This window comes from Echeneis naucrates, chromosome 17 (assembly GCF_900963305.1).
Source record: "Echeneis naucrates chromosome 17, fEcheNa1.1, whole genome shotgun sequence".
In the NCBI taxonomy this organism is placed as follows: domain Eukaryota; kingdom Metazoa; phylum Chordata; class Actinopteri; order Carangiformes; family Echeneidae; genus Echeneis; species Echeneis naucrates.
In genome coordinates this window covers 21,618,735-21,635,322 of record NC_042527.1, presented here as the reverse complement: position 1 = coordinate 21,635,322, position 16,588 = coordinate 21,618,735, and the positions used below count along the sequence as shown (strand labels likewise).

The 16,588-nt window shown below is 44.6% G+C and overlaps 3 protein-coding genes across 3 annotated transcripts; 1 reads left to right on the top strand and 2 right to left on the bottom strand.

The window, feature by feature from the left end:
- Positions 1-1,855: 1,855 nt before the first annotated feature.
- On the bottom strand, positions 1,856-5,227 carry LOC115057935 (transcriptional regulator Myc-2-like). Its single transcript, XM_029525194.1, has 3 exons — positions 5,177-5,227; positions 3,212-3,835; positions 1,856-2,660 (listed from the first exon to the last, which is right to left on the bottom strand). The coding sequence occupies exons 2-3, from the start codon at positions 3,825-3,827 to the stop codon at positions 2,146-2,148; spliced, it is 1,131 nt and encodes a 376-aa protein (XP_029381054.1). The 5' UTR covers positions 3,828-3,835; positions 5,177-5,227; the 3' UTR covers positions 1,856-2,145.
- Positions 5,228-6,416: 1,189 nt separating this feature from the next.
- Positions 6,417-9,874, top strand: LOC115057701 (immunoglobulin lambda-1 light chain-like). The gene is made up of 6 exons (XM_029524892.1): positions 6,417-6,614; positions 6,700-7,023; positions 7,472-7,537; positions 8,815-9,129; positions 9,222-9,296; positions 9,387-9,874. The coding sequence occupies exons 1-6, from the start codon at positions 6,572-6,574 to the stop codon at positions 9,539-9,541; spliced, it is 978 nt and encodes a 325-aa protein (XP_029380752.1). The 5' UTR covers positions 6,417-6,571; the 3' UTR covers positions 9,542-9,874.
- Positions 9,875-11,297: 1,423 nt separating this feature from the next.
- LOC115057289 (immunoglobulin lambda-1 light chain-like) lies at positions 11,298-16,444 on the bottom strand. Its single transcript, XM_029524295.1, has 6 exons — positions 14,800-16,444; positions 14,391-14,714; positions 13,878-13,925; positions 12,290-12,604; positions 12,123-12,197; positions 11,298-12,032 (listed from the first exon to the last, which is right to left on the bottom strand). The coding sequence occupies exons 1-6, from the start codon at positions 14,840-14,842 to the stop codon at positions 11,878-11,880; spliced, it is 960 nt and encodes a 319-aa protein (XP_029380155.1). The 5' UTR covers positions 14,843-16,444; the 3' UTR covers positions 11,298-11,877.
- Positions 16,445-16,588: the final 144 nt, after the last annotated feature.

Sequence of the window (16,588 nt, the reverse complement as noted above, 5' to 3'; positions counted from 1 at the left end):
AAAAGCCTTCCACAGATCAATGCTGTGCTGGGCCAGTTTTACAGGAAGCGTTTGGTTCAATCTAAACCTCAACGGAGGAAATATACAAAGCAGGAACTATTTTCAGCGGCGGATGAATCCACAGGTCTGAAGTGATCAGCTGTTCCGTCGGTGGAAACTCGACGGAGAGCTGCTCTGTGGTCGGTGGTCTGCACACAGAGGCTCACTTTCCCCTCAGAGTGGGGGGGCGTTCAGGAAAACCCTGCAGAGGAGCCGGCAGGTGGAGGGTGGGTGCTGCTCAGAAGGGTTACGAGCATCAACTCTCCAGGGGGGCTGGGCAGGAAGGGTGGGGGGAGAAGACATGACAGCATCAAACTGCAGGTGGAACCATGGTCTGAATAAGTGAACCCCCAAGAGAGCGTGAACAGAAACTAAAGGGGAACTTTAAACTGAGCTTGTTTTTCTTTGTGTGTGCGGCTGATGGTGGAGCTGCAGGAGACGCTGAAAAGCTCACAAGACTCCGTCTGGTCCCGAACAATTCTCATGTGGCTTGTCCTCCATTTTTAACCGCTAACACACAAAAAAGCTGAAGAATGAAGACATCAATCAGCAAAGAGTTTTACTGACGACTAATGGGGTTCATCCTCTGAGGACCACGGCTGCCTGTTGTTTCCTGGAGTTAAACTGGAACCTCGCAGGTTCCTTCAGTCTCTGTAGCGTTCCCGTTGAATTAGAGCTGAGCTGCTGTTAAACCGATTTACATGTTAACGCTTCCAACGGTCTGTGTGCCACCGTAGGTTTGTGTTAGCAATCAGAAATGGAGCGCTTATTTCCCACCATGCCTTGCAGTTGTGTTGTTTCGCTCAGAAGCTGAACATGTTTTTTTGTGTCACATCAACAAGAATCTGCATAATTTCATGTCCTTTTCCTGAAGTTCAGCAGACGCTGTTCCCTGAAAATCAGGATCACATCACCGTTATGCAAATCATGACGCTTAAGCCAGTTTGTACAAGTGGAAATTCCCTCCCAGGACATTCCCTGATCTCCAGCCAGCTGTCGCAGGAAGTCCGTGGCTGTTTGATTCTGTTTGAATAAGTCAAACTATGACGAAACAGCCGTACTGTAATTATTTAACCTGCAGGTTCCCTGACCTTGTGTTTGGTTTACATTTCAGCGGTTTAACAGTTTACAGCAGCCTGAAGTGTGAAACATAAAACCGCAGAAAACCTTCAAAGACCAAAATGTCTTCATTGATCCACAGGACCGCCACGAAGTGGACTCTAGTTCAGAGAAAGACCTCGACTGGGACTTCGCAACGGCGCTACATGTGGACCTGGGAGTCCACAATCAGTGGGGACATCTGAGTCCCTGTGATCTGGATCCCAGGTTCTGAGTCATGGTGAAGAAATGAAAAGGGATCTGAAACAGGAAGCCATCGCTGAGTGTCCTGGATGGTCAGGATGACTCAGCGGTTTCTCTTTATTTATTTTATTGGCAGGAGCGGCGCCAAGTTTGGGAGGAGGAAAAACTGAAGGATGAGACATCCTTTAAATCGTACAAATGAAAATTAGTAAAATATCTTTGTGACCTCAGAGAAAGCTGAGAGCTGAATCTACTGAAAATCATGAACCGAGCTGGCTTTGGTCACATTCCACCCGTTTTATGGGCTGAGTCACCTGACTTCTGAGCTCAGCTTGACTCATCTGAGTCCAGGACCGATTCATCTGGTCTGGTTCTGGGAAGCTGAACCGGTCCCAGTGGACTCAGCTGAATCAGACTGAGCACACACACATATAGATCTCCTCTGTGACCTTTGACCTCTGCATGGTGCAATATCATCATCAGAAACATGAAGGAAAACAAAGTGATGGATCTCCTGTGTCTGAAGAGCTTTTATTTTGAAGTCTGCATTACTTCATGCAGCTGATTTAACGAAGTGAGGAAAATATAAAAATAAAAAACTATTTTCACAAAATTGAAATAACGTTAGTTTTAAACATAAAAAATGAAATGCATTGTGACAATCAATGAAATGTTTTCAATTCTTGATCATCAGCTTGTCATTTTATCAAAAATAACAATTTTAACTTAAAATAAATACACAGAGACACAGCCGGCCCCGGTGGATTCTGGTCCATGTAGTCCGGTCTCACAGACTGAGACAGGTTAATGTGAAGTCCGAAGCTGCTCCAGTCTGTGTTTCAGCTCTCTGCTCCTCTTCCTCAGCTCGTCCTTCATGGTCAGCAGCCTCCTCTCGTCCTCCCGGATCTCGGAGATGAACTCCGCCGCCCTCTTCAGGATCACCACCTTGGCCGCTTTGTCGTTGTTGGCCACCGCTGGGATCTCGTCCCTCAGAGCCAGGAAGCTCATCTTCAGCTCGCTCCTCCGCTGCCTCTCTAGCACGTTGTGAGTCCTTCGTCTGTCCTCGCTGTCCTCGCCGTCTGACCGCGGGCTGCAGCACCGGCGGCCGCCGCTCTGCCTCGGCGCCGAGCACGGTGTCTCCGACTTGAGCCGTTTGACGGCGGGCTGCTGGGGCTGCTGGGCAGCGTAGTTGTGTTGGTGGATGCTGATGTTGGAGCGTTTCAGGACCAGCGGGGACGGGCCCGACCGCCGCGACACCTTCCGCCTGTCCACCGTCACCACGTCGATCTCTTCATCCTCCTCACCCTCCTCTTCCTCCTCTGTGGGGGAGAAACATCAACAATCTGGTCATTAAAACTGCTTCAAAAATTATGGAACAGACCTCAAGGACTCTGACATCATGGCTAACTCGAGGCCCCTGTGAAGGACCCAGCTGGACCTTCAGATCCTGCGCTGTGACTGACGTTTAAAGTCTTTCATTCTCATTCCAACGTTCCTTGTGAGGAAGCCTGAGGATGTAAAGTGGACCTCAAAACACAGACACGTGTTGTCAAGGTTGCTAGGCAACAGGAGCCGGGCTTCGTGATGTAACAGTAATGGCGGATCCTTAACTCGGGTCAAAGTGTGAGCTGTTGTCATGAGACCTGCTGTTTGTAATCCGTCCATCGACCACGTTCCCAGCATCCTCTAAAGTAGCCCCGCCCCCTTTCCCCCTAAATGGAGCATCATGAAGACTGAGACCAGAAACTCATCAGGGAGGAGGAGAGACATTTTCCCATAGACTTCAATACAGCCTGACTCCTGACAGCACTGACAAACTCTGAAAATACATGAAAGAAATTACTTTTCAAAATAAAAGCCTGGTTCCCACCTGATTCGCTGTCACTGCTGCTGAGAGGCGGAGAGTCCAGACCCAGTTCTGGTCCGGTCTCCTTCGGGCTGGAGTATGGAAACACCACGGAGGGGTCGATACAGTCTGCGGCTGCTGTGTGGAGGTCGTGCAGGTAACCCGTGTTCACCTGAGCCCCGCCCACCTGCTGACCAGCCGCCCTGCTGTCCTCCTTGGTGTTGGAGGAAGAGGAGGAAGAGGAGGAGTCCTGGCGGGACCGGAGCAGAGCCAGCCTCTCGGTCACCACCTTCTCCAGCTTGGTGGCGGCGGCGAAGCTGCTGCTCCACATGCAGTCCTGGATGATGAAGGACTGCAGCAGGACGGCGGAGGGGTCGCCGTCCTCGTCCAGCAGCTCAGAAACCGCCTCTAGGTGGTCTGCGGCCGATAGAGGGGCCTCGGACTGGGAGGGAGTCCGGCTGGGGGACAGGGGCGGTGTCGGCAGCAGCTCAAACTTCTTCCAGATGTCCTCACCTGGACCCGGCAGGTGGTGGCTGCGGTGAGGGGCGTAGAAGTCCTCCTCCTCGCCGTCCAGGAGGAAGTAGGGCTGGACGATGTCATAGTCATAGTCATAGTTTGTGCTGGTCAAAACTGGCGGCATGGCGGAGCCTGCGGAGCCACAACATGACATCATCATCATCATCAACATCATCACTAACTGAAATCAGTCCATTCAACAATCAGCTGATTTAATGTTTACATTGTTGTTCCACCAGGACGCTGCACTTCTGCTCAGTAGGAAGTAACCATAAAAAAATAAACCTTCAAAGTTCTGATCCAAAAGAGAGAAGACACTTCAGGGGAGGAAATTAAATATGTTCGCTGCCTTCAGATACTTCAGAGAATCTAAAACAAACATGGCAGTTCAGTTCTCACACCGCATTTCATTCAGAAAACGGAATTTAGGAGCCTGCTGGTCTCAGACTGACCTGCGGGACTGGAACTAATCTTCATCACTGTCATCCTCACCATTAGCATCATCACCATCATCATCCTCATCCTCATCCTCATCCTCATCCTCATCACCATCCTCATCACCATCCTCATCACCATCCTAATCATCATCCTCATCATTAGCATCATCACCATCATCATCCTCATCCTCATCCTCATCACCATCCTAATCATCATCCTCATCACCATCATCATCATCATCCTCATCATTAGCATCATCACCATCATCATCCTCATCATCACCATCCTCATCACCATCATCACCATCATCATCATCATCCTCATCACCATCATCATCATCATCATCCTCATCCTCATCCTCATCACCATCATCATCATCCTCATCCTCATCACCATCACCATCCTAATCATCATCATCCTCATCATCATCACCATCCTAATCATCATCACCATCATCATCATCATCCTCATCATCATCCTCATCATCCTCATCCTCATCACCATCACCATCCTAATCATCATCATCCTCATCATCATCACCATCCTAATCATCATCACCATCATCATCATCATCCTCATCATCATCCTCATCATCCTCATCCTCATCACCATCATCATAATCATCCTCATCACCATCATCATCCTCATCCTCATCCTCATCACCATCCTAATCATCATCCTCATCCTCATCATTAGCATCATCACCATCATCATCCTCATCATCACCATCATCATCATCATCATCCTCATCCTCATCACCATCATCATCATCACCATCATCATCCTCATCCTCATCACCATCCTCATCCTCATCATCATCATCATCCTCATCATCACCATCATCATCATCATCATCCTCATCCTCATCCTCATCCTCATCATCATCATCATCTCTACAAACGTCGGACTAATTCAGTCAGCTGAAGCTCTGCTTCATAAAATGCGCATTAAAGTTGTAACAGAACAGATTGTTGGTGAATCTTTTGGATCTCTAATAAATGAAACGGATCAACAACACGAAGTTTGAGCACTCACCTCGGATCGATGGTGGATGATGCTGACTGATCCGGATCTGTTGAGGTCTCTGCAGTGACTCAGTCCGACCAGCTGCTGCCGGGACCTTTAATACTCCGGTCCCCGCCCATCGCTGACGTCGGCGACATTTACGCGCCAAAGCCCAGGACGTCGTGAACGGAAACGACTGCTCGGCGTGTTCGTGAGAAAAATAACCGGGACCGTTTGTGTGTGCAGAAGTCCAGGTTGTGTAGAAATGTGTGCAGAAACGAGGAAAGAGTTCCCAGTGGAGTTTGGGACTAGTTTACTCTGCGGATGTGGCGATCCAGAGGGGAGGGGGGGTTCCGCTTTGACTGTAAATGATGAGGAGGCAGAAAGTTCCGGGAAGTCTGAGGACACATTCACCCTCATAACAATAAACAATACACAACAAACAACAAACAACAAACAACCAGCAAGGAGACACACAGTTTCATCTGAAGGGTTTAACATCACAAAAAGCAGAGCATCACAACAACAACACAAACACTGAAGGAAACGAAATTAAAGGATGAACAATAAAAACTGTAACGAGGAAAGAAAAAACTAATGACATCTGAAAGGAAAATGATGTAAAATAAATTGACTAAGATTGATTTTGAGTGATCAGACTGATCTGACATCAGCCTATAGCAGCCGGTTTACCTGATGATGTCACCACCTGATCTCTGAAGGTGATCAGGATCAAACAGCTCACCAGTTTTTATGATGTCACTGATGCTGAAAAAACACACAACAGCAGGACGAATGAACCGCTCCGTCTGTCGTTTTCTCTACTTCAGTGATTTTAAAGGTGAAATTATTATTTGTGTTGTTTCTTCATCATATTCTCGGCTGTCAGCAGTGAAACCTTCACACTGCTGCCCTCTGCTGCTGGAGACAACACTCTGCTTGTGTGTAGTTTCTTCTTCTGTGGATGTAAATCCCACTGAGCTGACCTGGAATGAATAAAGCTCAGACTCTGCTGCAGAGACACACACTGCTCCACAATGTGATGACAAAACACTGTTGACTGCACAAAGAAAAATACGAGTCCATCTTTAGAAAGTCACCTCAGCCAAAGCCGACCAGCTGAGCTACATGGACCTACAGCGTCAAAATAAGGATGAGCAGCCGGGTCCATGTGGTCCTCCAAGACCACGACATGGCCTCCAGGTCAGGAGCCTCGGGATCAACACACTCAGCCAGCAGAGAGCAGCAGAGTCAAAGCTGTTCAGGGATGTTCCTCTGTGAGCCCCAGGGGCTGATGGGAGGTTGGAGGAGGCGTTAGAAACCACGTGACCCCGGTCTGATCTCACAGCTCGTCCTTGTTTGGCCTCAGCTGCATCAGAGCTCCACTTCTCCTCAGGTTCCCCAGAGGAAACACCGCTGCACAAAATGCTTCTCCTCCCAGCTGCTGCTCTGTGCTGTCTGTGTTCAGGTGAGTGATTCCAGCCAATCAGGAGCCTCCACCTGTGACCCACACGCTCACACTGACCTTCATCTACCTGTCCGTCTCTCTGCAGCCATGGTTGCCACGGCAGCAGAGGAGCTGATTCAGGACCAGTTATCATTGACCAGGAGAGTTGGTCAGTCAGCCTCTTTCACCTGTGAACAAACTCAGCGGTGTGACTATGACTTTGTTCTCTGGCACCAGAAGAAAGAAACATTCACTCTGATTATGTATATTAATCGGAGGAGTGGTGCTGTATATAAAGGTTATGGTCATCCTCAGAAAGATGATTTCTCAGCTGTTAATATCCAGAACGGCTGTGAGTTGAAGATCGACAAAGTTAAACTCTCTCATTCAGCCTCCTACTACTGCAGCTGTCAGAAGGATGATCCCCACAGTGAGAAAAGATCCCTGCAGCCTGAACAAAAACCTTCAGATGAACTGATGTCAAACAGTGTTAGTGACAGAAAGACAGCAGGAAACCACAGCCCAGGGTCACAGATTTCACCTCCAGCTCAGACTCTTGTTCTGGACTCTTCTCTGATATTGATTCATATTTGGATGAGATATTTCAGCAGCTTTCCTGTTGGTCCACACAGTGAGGACGAAGAAGACACACAGGAGCACAATAAGAAAACAAGAGGAGGAACTGAATGAATCAAATCCTGATGAAGAGACCTGACAGACCTGCTCCACCAGAGTCACAATGTGGTCCAGGAGGAAGGACCAAAGAAGAAGAGACAGTGATGTTGATGTGGACATCAGCTGAAATATGATCCTGGTTCATAATGTGGACTCGTTCAGCTCAGCTGACACATTCAACAGCAGACAGGTTTTTGTATCAGTCTCTGTCACTGTGGGAGGAAACTGGTACCTCATCTTTGGCTCTGGAACTAAACTGTATGTAACAGGTAAGACAAACATTTCTTTTCCTTCAGCTGTTTTATTGAAGAAGTAGAAAATGTGTTTGAAGTCAGTTTGTGCTGCTTCAGACTTCACATGTTAGTTTGTTCATAGTTGGTACAAAGTTCCTGCTGCAGCCGTTCTTCTCTGACAAAGTTCAGTCATTTGTGAAAAGATGAATTCTTTATTTGTGCTGCTGCAGATCAAAAGTTTGTGAAGAGTCCAAAAAGTCTGATCTAGATAGAAAAAGTCTGAATTGTGGATTCTCATCAGCTGCTGCTTCATGAATCATCAGACTGCTTTTCAAATCAATTCACCTGGACATGAAGGATTGAGGAGGATTTTCCTGCTCAGCTGACTTTTTCTACAAAATCTTCACTTCACCAAAGTGAATTTCTCTCATTCAGTCTCAAACCATATTTGCGTGTAAATAAAATGCAGGATGATACATATAGATCCGGACTTCAACCATTTATGAGATTCACATTTGTGTCATTTTAAATGTGTCTGTGAATCCGGAAGAAATATGTTCTGTAAAATATACTAAATGGTCTAATTGTATAATAATAAAAACAATAAATAAAAACAATAAATATAATTTATTTTTATGTTCCAATGAAATTTAAAATTTAGCTGAATGTCTGAAATCTGATTTAATAAATATTGTATTTCCCAAAAAAACTCATTGAATTTAAAATCTGATAAAAATGACATTTTAGTTCTGATACAAATATTGTAGTTCCACTAACACACACATATATTCTGATATATTCTGAGCTAAATACGGATTTAAAGGATTTAAATTGTGTTTCCGTCTTTGACTTTCTTGGTGTTTAAACGGCGATAATAAATATTTGAAACGACGAAATAATTCAGTCTGAAGTAGAATATATGTGATCGCTGTCATCAAATCCAAAATGAATAAATGATATTTGAATATATGGAGAATCCAAAATGTCACGGTAAACCTGGGTAAGTGTGAGAAAATGTAAAAATACTGGGAATATATGATGGAAAACATCTGTGGATAAAAGCTGCTGATGTTTCTATCATGAAATGTGTTGGATAGTAAATAGTGAACAGCATCTGATCTGAAGTGTGTTTGATTTTGTGGGACTGATCCATTATTCTAATCAGATGTATATTCAGTGTTGTCTGATGTGTGTGAAGCTGAATCCAGTATCTGTATTGATGAGTCCATGTAGTTTCCAGGATCAGACTGAATGCAGTGCAGTGCTGGAAGCTGCTGTTGACTGTGTCAATGTGTGTCTGTGTCAAACTTCAGATGAGCCGGTAGTGAAGCCCGTGGTGAGCGTGTACCCGGCAGCATCCAGAGCCCACCTGGAGGGGAAGAGCTCCCTGCTGTGTCTGGCCTCAGCCATGTCTCCTCCTCTGGTCCAGTTCTCCTGGAAAAGACAGAAGGAGGACGGTCCTCTGGAGGAGCTGCCCCCTGCCGAGGGAGAGCAGCTGCAGCTCACACAGTTGGGACGGGGACGCTCCGCCGCCATCTTGACCGTCCGTCAGCCAGAGAACGCCACGTATAAATACATCTGCTCCGTCAGGCACGAGGGCGGCACAGCGGAGGGCCCGACACAACAAGGTGACCGATTCAGGCTGACTGATTCAGCTCCACGTGGAGACGCTGACATTTCTCACTGCAGCTCCAAACATTGGACTCCTTTTGTGTTTCAGAGGTTCCAGCTCCAGCAGCCTCCTGTCCTCCAGAGACAGAGCCAGCAGTCCTGGCAGCTCAGCAGCAAGCTGACTGTAAGATCACCTGCTCCTCACTGGATCTTAGAGTCTGAGGTCAAAGGTCAGAGACAGTGGACAGACTCTGTGATTCCTTTTCTGTTGCAGTGCTTCCCCTGGATCCTCTCCAGCCTCAGAGCAGGGTGAAGCTGCTCTGTCTGCTCTACACAGTGCTGATAGTGAAGAGTCTGGTGTACTGCTGTGGACTCTCTCTGCTGATGAGCCTCAGAGACGACGGACCGTCCACCAACTACACTGACTGACTTCATCTCAGTCATCACAATTTTCCCTCCCATGTATGTTGTTCTTCACAGCTTAGATAGAATCAGCTGCTTCTCACACGTTTCCTTCTTCTTTGTGTTTTTCTCCTCCTGTGTGTCGTGTTAGTGCAGATTCAGCTGACAGACACTTTCAATAAAACCAGATCAGATCTCTCTCTGTCACTTTCTGCAGGTTTTTTATTGAAAACTTTCTGCAGTTTCATGAAAACACGACGGTGTGATTCATATGTATGTTAGACAGTTTCAACTCTGAACTTTACTTTTGTTTTCATGCTGAAAATCCAACTTGAATAAAAAGACGTGAATCAATCTCCATTTCTGGTCTTTTTGTCTCCATCACAGAATGATCACATCAGATTATTTCATTGTCAGCAGGAAAACAATCAACACATTTTGTGATGTACAGTTGTGAACAGCCGTGTTAGCAAACGGAGCCCCGACGTGGTCGTGTATGAAACTGTGACCTACGAAGACGGCTTCTCTTCTCCCGTCGGTCCAAATCATTCAGCTTTTTCTCATTTTGTCGGTCAGTCTCAGGCCACTCTGAAAACACAGCAGCTGATTCAGAGAGAGGAAGGAGCCCACAAAGTGTTCACAGCATCAATCAGACAGAAGCTGATGGTGTTTTCTTTGTCAGGAAAGTTTGATGACGATGGACATGTTGACAGTCTGAACTGGAACAACAGTGATGGTGTCCATGTGGGTCTGCCAAATGGATCAGTGTTGTGTGTTTTTATCATCAGTCTTTGACAACAGTGTGTGTGAGCTGATTCACCATCCAAACCTCTTTTAAACACTGAAATTGACTTCACAATCTAATCAAGTGGACAAATGGGGCCTCATCTTTGTGTAGATGTTTTCTCTTTTGTCTAAACGTAACACAACAGCGTGACACGTTGAGTTTTCATCAGTGTCACTCTGACCTCCATCAGAAATCTTCTGTAGGTTGCTCCTGGAGCTTGTTGTCAGGAATCATGTGTGTCTGGGCTCCGTTGACTCAGGCTCAGTGGAAAAAGTGCAGAGAGCGGGGGGCTGATGAGTGTGTAGAGCTGCAGATATGAATCTGCTCTCAGTGGTTATTAGGACTCAGAAAAAAGTGTTGACAGCGAATCAACACTTCCTTCCTGTGTGGGTTTCTGCTCTGCAGCCTCCACACCGTTACCTGTGGCTTTACCATCCACCCTGGGCAAAGAGCCAGCCCAGGAAGGATCTGTGAGACAAACAGCTCAGAGCTGGAGGAAATAAAAAGACGTTAAACCTCCTTCAATCTGATGGGCTGACACTCATTCTAACAGTGTTCACAGCAGACAAACCACAAAGAAAACTGACGTGCTGCTGGATGTCATTATTATTACAATAAATAATAAGTCAGCTAAATGTTGGAAAGAGAAATAATCCTTCATATCTTACTGTGTGTTTGAGGAAGAGATACAAATCTCCTTCTGATTATGTTCTATGTATCTCATTCATTATTAACTGCAGACTAAAAATTGACTTTTCTGATCGATCTGTTTGGATCCATTTGTTGTTGTTGATAAAAGCTGATTAACAGCTGAGTGTACATGAAGTTGTATATTGTGTGTGTCTATGTTGTCATCGTCCTGTATGTTTATTGTAACCCAGGTTAGATACACAGTGTGGTGCCGCTCCACGGTGGTATGAACAGAGCTATCTAATGGTTCTGCTAATATGTGTGGGACACAAGGACTGAGTTCATATCAGAAATCTGAGAGAAACAGTTTGACTTGTTTATTTCTTCACCCCGGTAATATTTATGTTTTATGTACATTTTATTTTCCTGCTTTGCTGCACAACCTTTCATGAAAAGGAAGATTTCTTGACTTCCAAAAGGAGAAATTGTGTCAGTGTCGATTGTGGTGCATTGTTTGGTTCATCCAGGCTCCGCAGTCCATCCTAGTAATTTCTGTTTTTCCTTCTCCATTTTAAACATCATAACCGGTATATTTTCAGCAGTCATCAATATATTTTGTGCTCCGAAGAAATAAAGGTTACGTTATTCTGAATAAACAGTCAACTGACTGCAGCTGTTAATGAACAAAGTCAATATAATCTATTCTGTTTCTGATGATTTCATCTGAAGTCAAATACAAATGAATAAAATAAAAACCTGCAGAAAGTGACAGAGTGAGATCTGATCTGGTTTTATTGAAAGTGTCTGTCAGCTGAATCTGCACTAACACGACACACAGGAGGAGAAAAACACAAAGAAGAAGGAAACGTGTGAGAAGCAGCTGATTCTATCTAAGCTGTGAAGAACAACATACATGGGAGGGAAAATTGTGATGACTGAGATGAAGTCAGTCAGTGTAGTTGGTGGACGGTCCGTCGTCTCTGAGGCTCATCAGCAGAGAGAGTCCACAGCAGTACACCAGACTCTTCACTATCAGCACTGTGTAGAGCAGACAGAGCAGCTTCACCCTGCTCTGAGGCTGGAGAGGATCCAGGGGAAGCACTGCAACAGAAAAGGAATCACAGAGTCTGTCCACTGTCTCTGACCTTTGACCTCAGACTCTAAGATCCAGTGAGGAGCAGGTGATCTTACAGTCAGCTTGCTGCTGAGCTGCCAGGACTGCTGGCTCTGTCTCTGGAGGACAGGAGGCTGCTGGAGCTGGAACCTCTGAAACACAAAAGGAGTCCAATGTTTGGAGCTGCAGTGAGAAATGTCAGCGTCTCCACGTGGAGCTGAATCAGTCAGCCTGAATCGGTCACCTTGTTGTGTCGGGCCCTCCGCTGTGCCGCCCTCGTGCCTGACGGAGCAGATGTATTTATACGTGGCGTTCTCTGGCTGACGGACGGTCAAGATGGCGGCGGAGCGTCCCCGTCCCAACTGTGTGAGCTGCAGCTGCTCTCCCTCGGCAGGGGGCAGCTCCTCCAGAGGACCGTCCTCCTTCTGTCTTTTCCAGGAGAACTGGACCAGAGGAGGAGACATGGCTGAGGCCAGACACAGCAGGGAGCTCTTCCCCTCCAGGTGGGCTCTGGATGCTGCCGGGTACACGCTCACCACGGGCTTCACTACCGGCTCATCTGAAGTTTGACACAGACACACATTGACACAGTCAACAGCAGCTTCCAGCACTGCACTGCATTCAGTCTGATCCTGGAAACTACATGGACTCATCAATACAGATACTGGATTCAGCTTCACACACATCAGACAACACTGAATATACATCTGATTAGAATAATGGATCAGTCCCACAAAATCAAACACACTTCAGATCAGATGCTGTTCACTATTTACTATCCAACACATTTCATGATAGAAACATCAGCAGCTTTTATCCACAGATGTTTTCCATCATATATTCCCAGTATTTTTACATTTTCTCACACTTACCCAGGTTTACCGTGACATTTTGGATTCTCCATATATTCAAATATCATTTATTCATTTTGGATTTGATGACAGCGATCACATATATTCTACTTCAGACTGAATTATTTCGTCGTTTCAAATATTTATTATCACCGTTTAAACACCAAGAAAGTCAAAGATGGAAACACAATTTAAATCCTTTAAATCCGTATTTAGCTCAGAATATATCAGAATATATGTGTGTGTTAGTGGAACTACAATATTTGTATCAGAACTAAAATGTCATTTTTATCTGATTTTAAATTCAATGAGTTTTTTTGGGAAATACAATATTTATTAAATCAGATTTCAGACATTCAGCTAAATTTAAAATTTTGTTAGAATGAAAAAATTCTATTTATTGTTTTTATTTATTGTTTTTATTATTATACAATTAGACCATTTAGTATATTTTACAGAATATATTTCTTCCGGATTCACAGACACATTTAAAATGACACAAATGTGAATCTCATAAATGGTTGAAGTCCAGATCTATATGTATCATCCTGCATTTTATTTACACGCAAATATGGTTTGAGACCGAATGAGAGAAATTCACTTTGGTGAAGTGAAGATTTTGTAGAAAAAGTCAGCTGAGCAGGAAAATCCTCCTCAATCCTTCATGTCCAGGTGAATTGATTTGAAAAGCAGTCTGATGATTCATGAAGCAGCAGCTGATGAGAATCCACAATTCAGACTTTTTCTATCTAGATCAGACTTTTTGGACTCTTCACAAACTTTTGATCTGCAGCAGCACAAATAAAGAATTCATCTTTTCACAAATGACTGAACTTTGTCAGAGAAGAACGGCTGCAGCAGGAACTTTGTACCAACTATGAACAAACTAACGTGTGAAGTCTGAAGCAGCACAAACTGACTTCAAACACATTTTCTACTTCTTCAATAAAACAGCTGAAGGAAAAGAAATGTTTGTCTTACCTGTTACATACAGTTTAGTTCCAGAGCCAAAGATGTCGTACCAGTTTCCTCCACAGTGACAGAGACTGATACAAAAACCTGTCTGCTGTTGAATGTGTCAGCTGAGCTGAACGAGTCCACATTATGAACCAGGATCATATTTCAGCTGATGTCCACATCAACATCACTGTCTCTTCTTCTTTGGTCCTTCCTCCTGGACCACATTGTGACTCTGGTGGAGCAGGTCTGTCAGGTCTCTTCATCAGGATTTGATTCATTCAGTTCCTCCTCTTGTTTTCTTATTGTGCTCCTGTGTGTCTTCTTCGTCCTCACTGTGTGGACCAACAGGAAAGCTGCTGAAATATCTCATCCAAATATGAATCAATATCAGAGAAGAGTCCAGAACAAGAGTCTGAGCTGGAGGTGAAATCTGTGACCCTGGGCTGTGGTTTCCTGCTGTCTTCCTGTCACTAACACTGTTTGACATCAGTTCATCTGAAGGTTTTTGTTCAGGCTGCAGGGATCTTTTCTCACTGTGGGGATCATCCTTCTGACAGCTGCAGTAGTAGGAGGCTGAATGAGAGAGTTTAACTTTGTCGATCTTCAACTCACAGCCGTTCTGGATATTAACAGCTGAGAAATCATCTTTCTGAGGATGATCGTAATCTTTATCTACAGCACCATCACTCGTTTTAATATCCAGAATCAGAGTGAATGTTTCTTTCTTCTGGTACCAGTAAACATAATCATCGTCACAGCTCTGAGTTTGTTCACAGGTGAAAGAGGCTGACTGACCAACTCTCCTGGTCAATGATAACTGGTCCTGAATCAGCTCCTCTGCTGCCGTGGCAACCATGGCTGCAGAGAGACGGACAGGTAGATGAAGGTCAGTGTGAGCGTGTGGGTCACAGGTGGAGGCTCCTGATTGGCTGGAATCACTCACCTGAACACAGACAGCACAGAGCAGCAGCTGGGAGGAGAAGCATTTTGTGCAGCGGTGTTTCCTCTGGGGAACCTGAGGAGAAGTGGAGCTCTGATGCAGCTGAGGCCAAACAAGGACGAGCTGTGAGATCAGACCGGGGTCACGTGGTTTCTAACGCCTCCTCCAACCTCCCATCAGCCCCTGGGGCTCACAGAGGAAACTGCTATCTGAAATCAAGGCTTCCTTCGCTCGTGACAGCAGAAAAGCACAGGTGGCATTGATGAAATCAACAACATCCCCGTTAATCATGACACAGTGACTTATACCTGATTTATATCTGTAATATCTTTGGAACACCATAAATATTAAGTCAATCGCATTTTTAAATTTAATATGTTTAAATATTTTGGTAGAATTTAAGAAAACCTTTAAAAACCTGTGTACAATCCAAATATTCTGATTGTGGTGTCATGTTTTTTTGTTCATTTCTTGTGTTGCAAAATAAACAGCTGCTTTAGAAAAGTGCTGTTAATTCAACATACAAACAGGAACTCTGCCACAGACTGACTTCCATCATTTGGCACAAAGAAACTGAATTATTTTGTCATTTAACTTATTTTGTCTGTCTCATAAAACAGATGTCGAGCTCAACAAACATCATAATGAAATCAGGTCTGTGTCAGTTGCTGTCTGCTTCCGGTGTCTAATTGAATCTGAGCCATGCTGGAGGAAGATCACCCCCCAGCGGTTCAACTGAAGAAGTGAAGAATCACCAGCTGATGCGGAATGTGGTTGCCATAGAAACACCATGATGCTTTTATCTCGTTTTGTCAGAAGGTAAAAATAACACTGTGAAAACAGAGCAAGTCATTAATTATTAAAATCATCGAACAAAATGTCTTTGACATTTAATAACATTCAGCTGTTACAACAGACATCTGCACTGCAGCTGCACCTTTCTCCTGAATATCTCTTCTTTTTACAGGTGTATGACTGTTTGTTTTACGTTGTGTTGTCATACAGTTTAAGCAGCTGAATACTCTGAATATCACATAAAATAAATTACCAGATTAATATGAAGATGTAGAATTCTGTCTACATAGTAATAAAACTCCGTTGTGAGAGACAAACTAACAGATCTTCGGTGTATTTCTGAGTAAATGGGCACCACAACTATTTCCTGATCTGTATATATTTAAGTTTTGTGTTTGAATGAACTTTACACAAAGTAATTTTGCTGGAAATTCCTCGTATGATTTTATTCTCTGTGGATATTACACATTATTCAGGTTTAACGAACCCGATTCCATTCACACATCATCAGATTACTGTAAGAATAAAGTTTATTTAACACCGTGACGGGCTGAGCTGTTGAGAGGTGAGAAAACACGGATTCCATGAAATAAATGAAATAATGACCATCTGTAAACACGGTTGGTTTTTTGGTTTTCGCTACGGAGGCTAGCTGCGAAGCTAACTAGCAAACGGCTGTTAACCTGGAACTTTAAGATCCAATTCAACCAGTTTTACTGCTCGAGTCATCCAAATCACAAGCGGGGAAAGAAATGATTTCAACGCATGTCGGGGTTAAATTCACGAAGTAAAATCCGTCCCTTCTTCTCCAAACTGCCCTTTTCTGTCTTACTCACTTCCTGACACAACGAAAACGTCGCTGCGGCGCGATGCATCCTGGTAAATGTAGTGCTCGACACATTAAGTTATTTTTAATCAGTCACACCTCAGCAGCAGACTCGGTTTAGATTTCAGACATTTTCCTCAATTTTCAAACGACGTTCACAGAAAAAGGAGG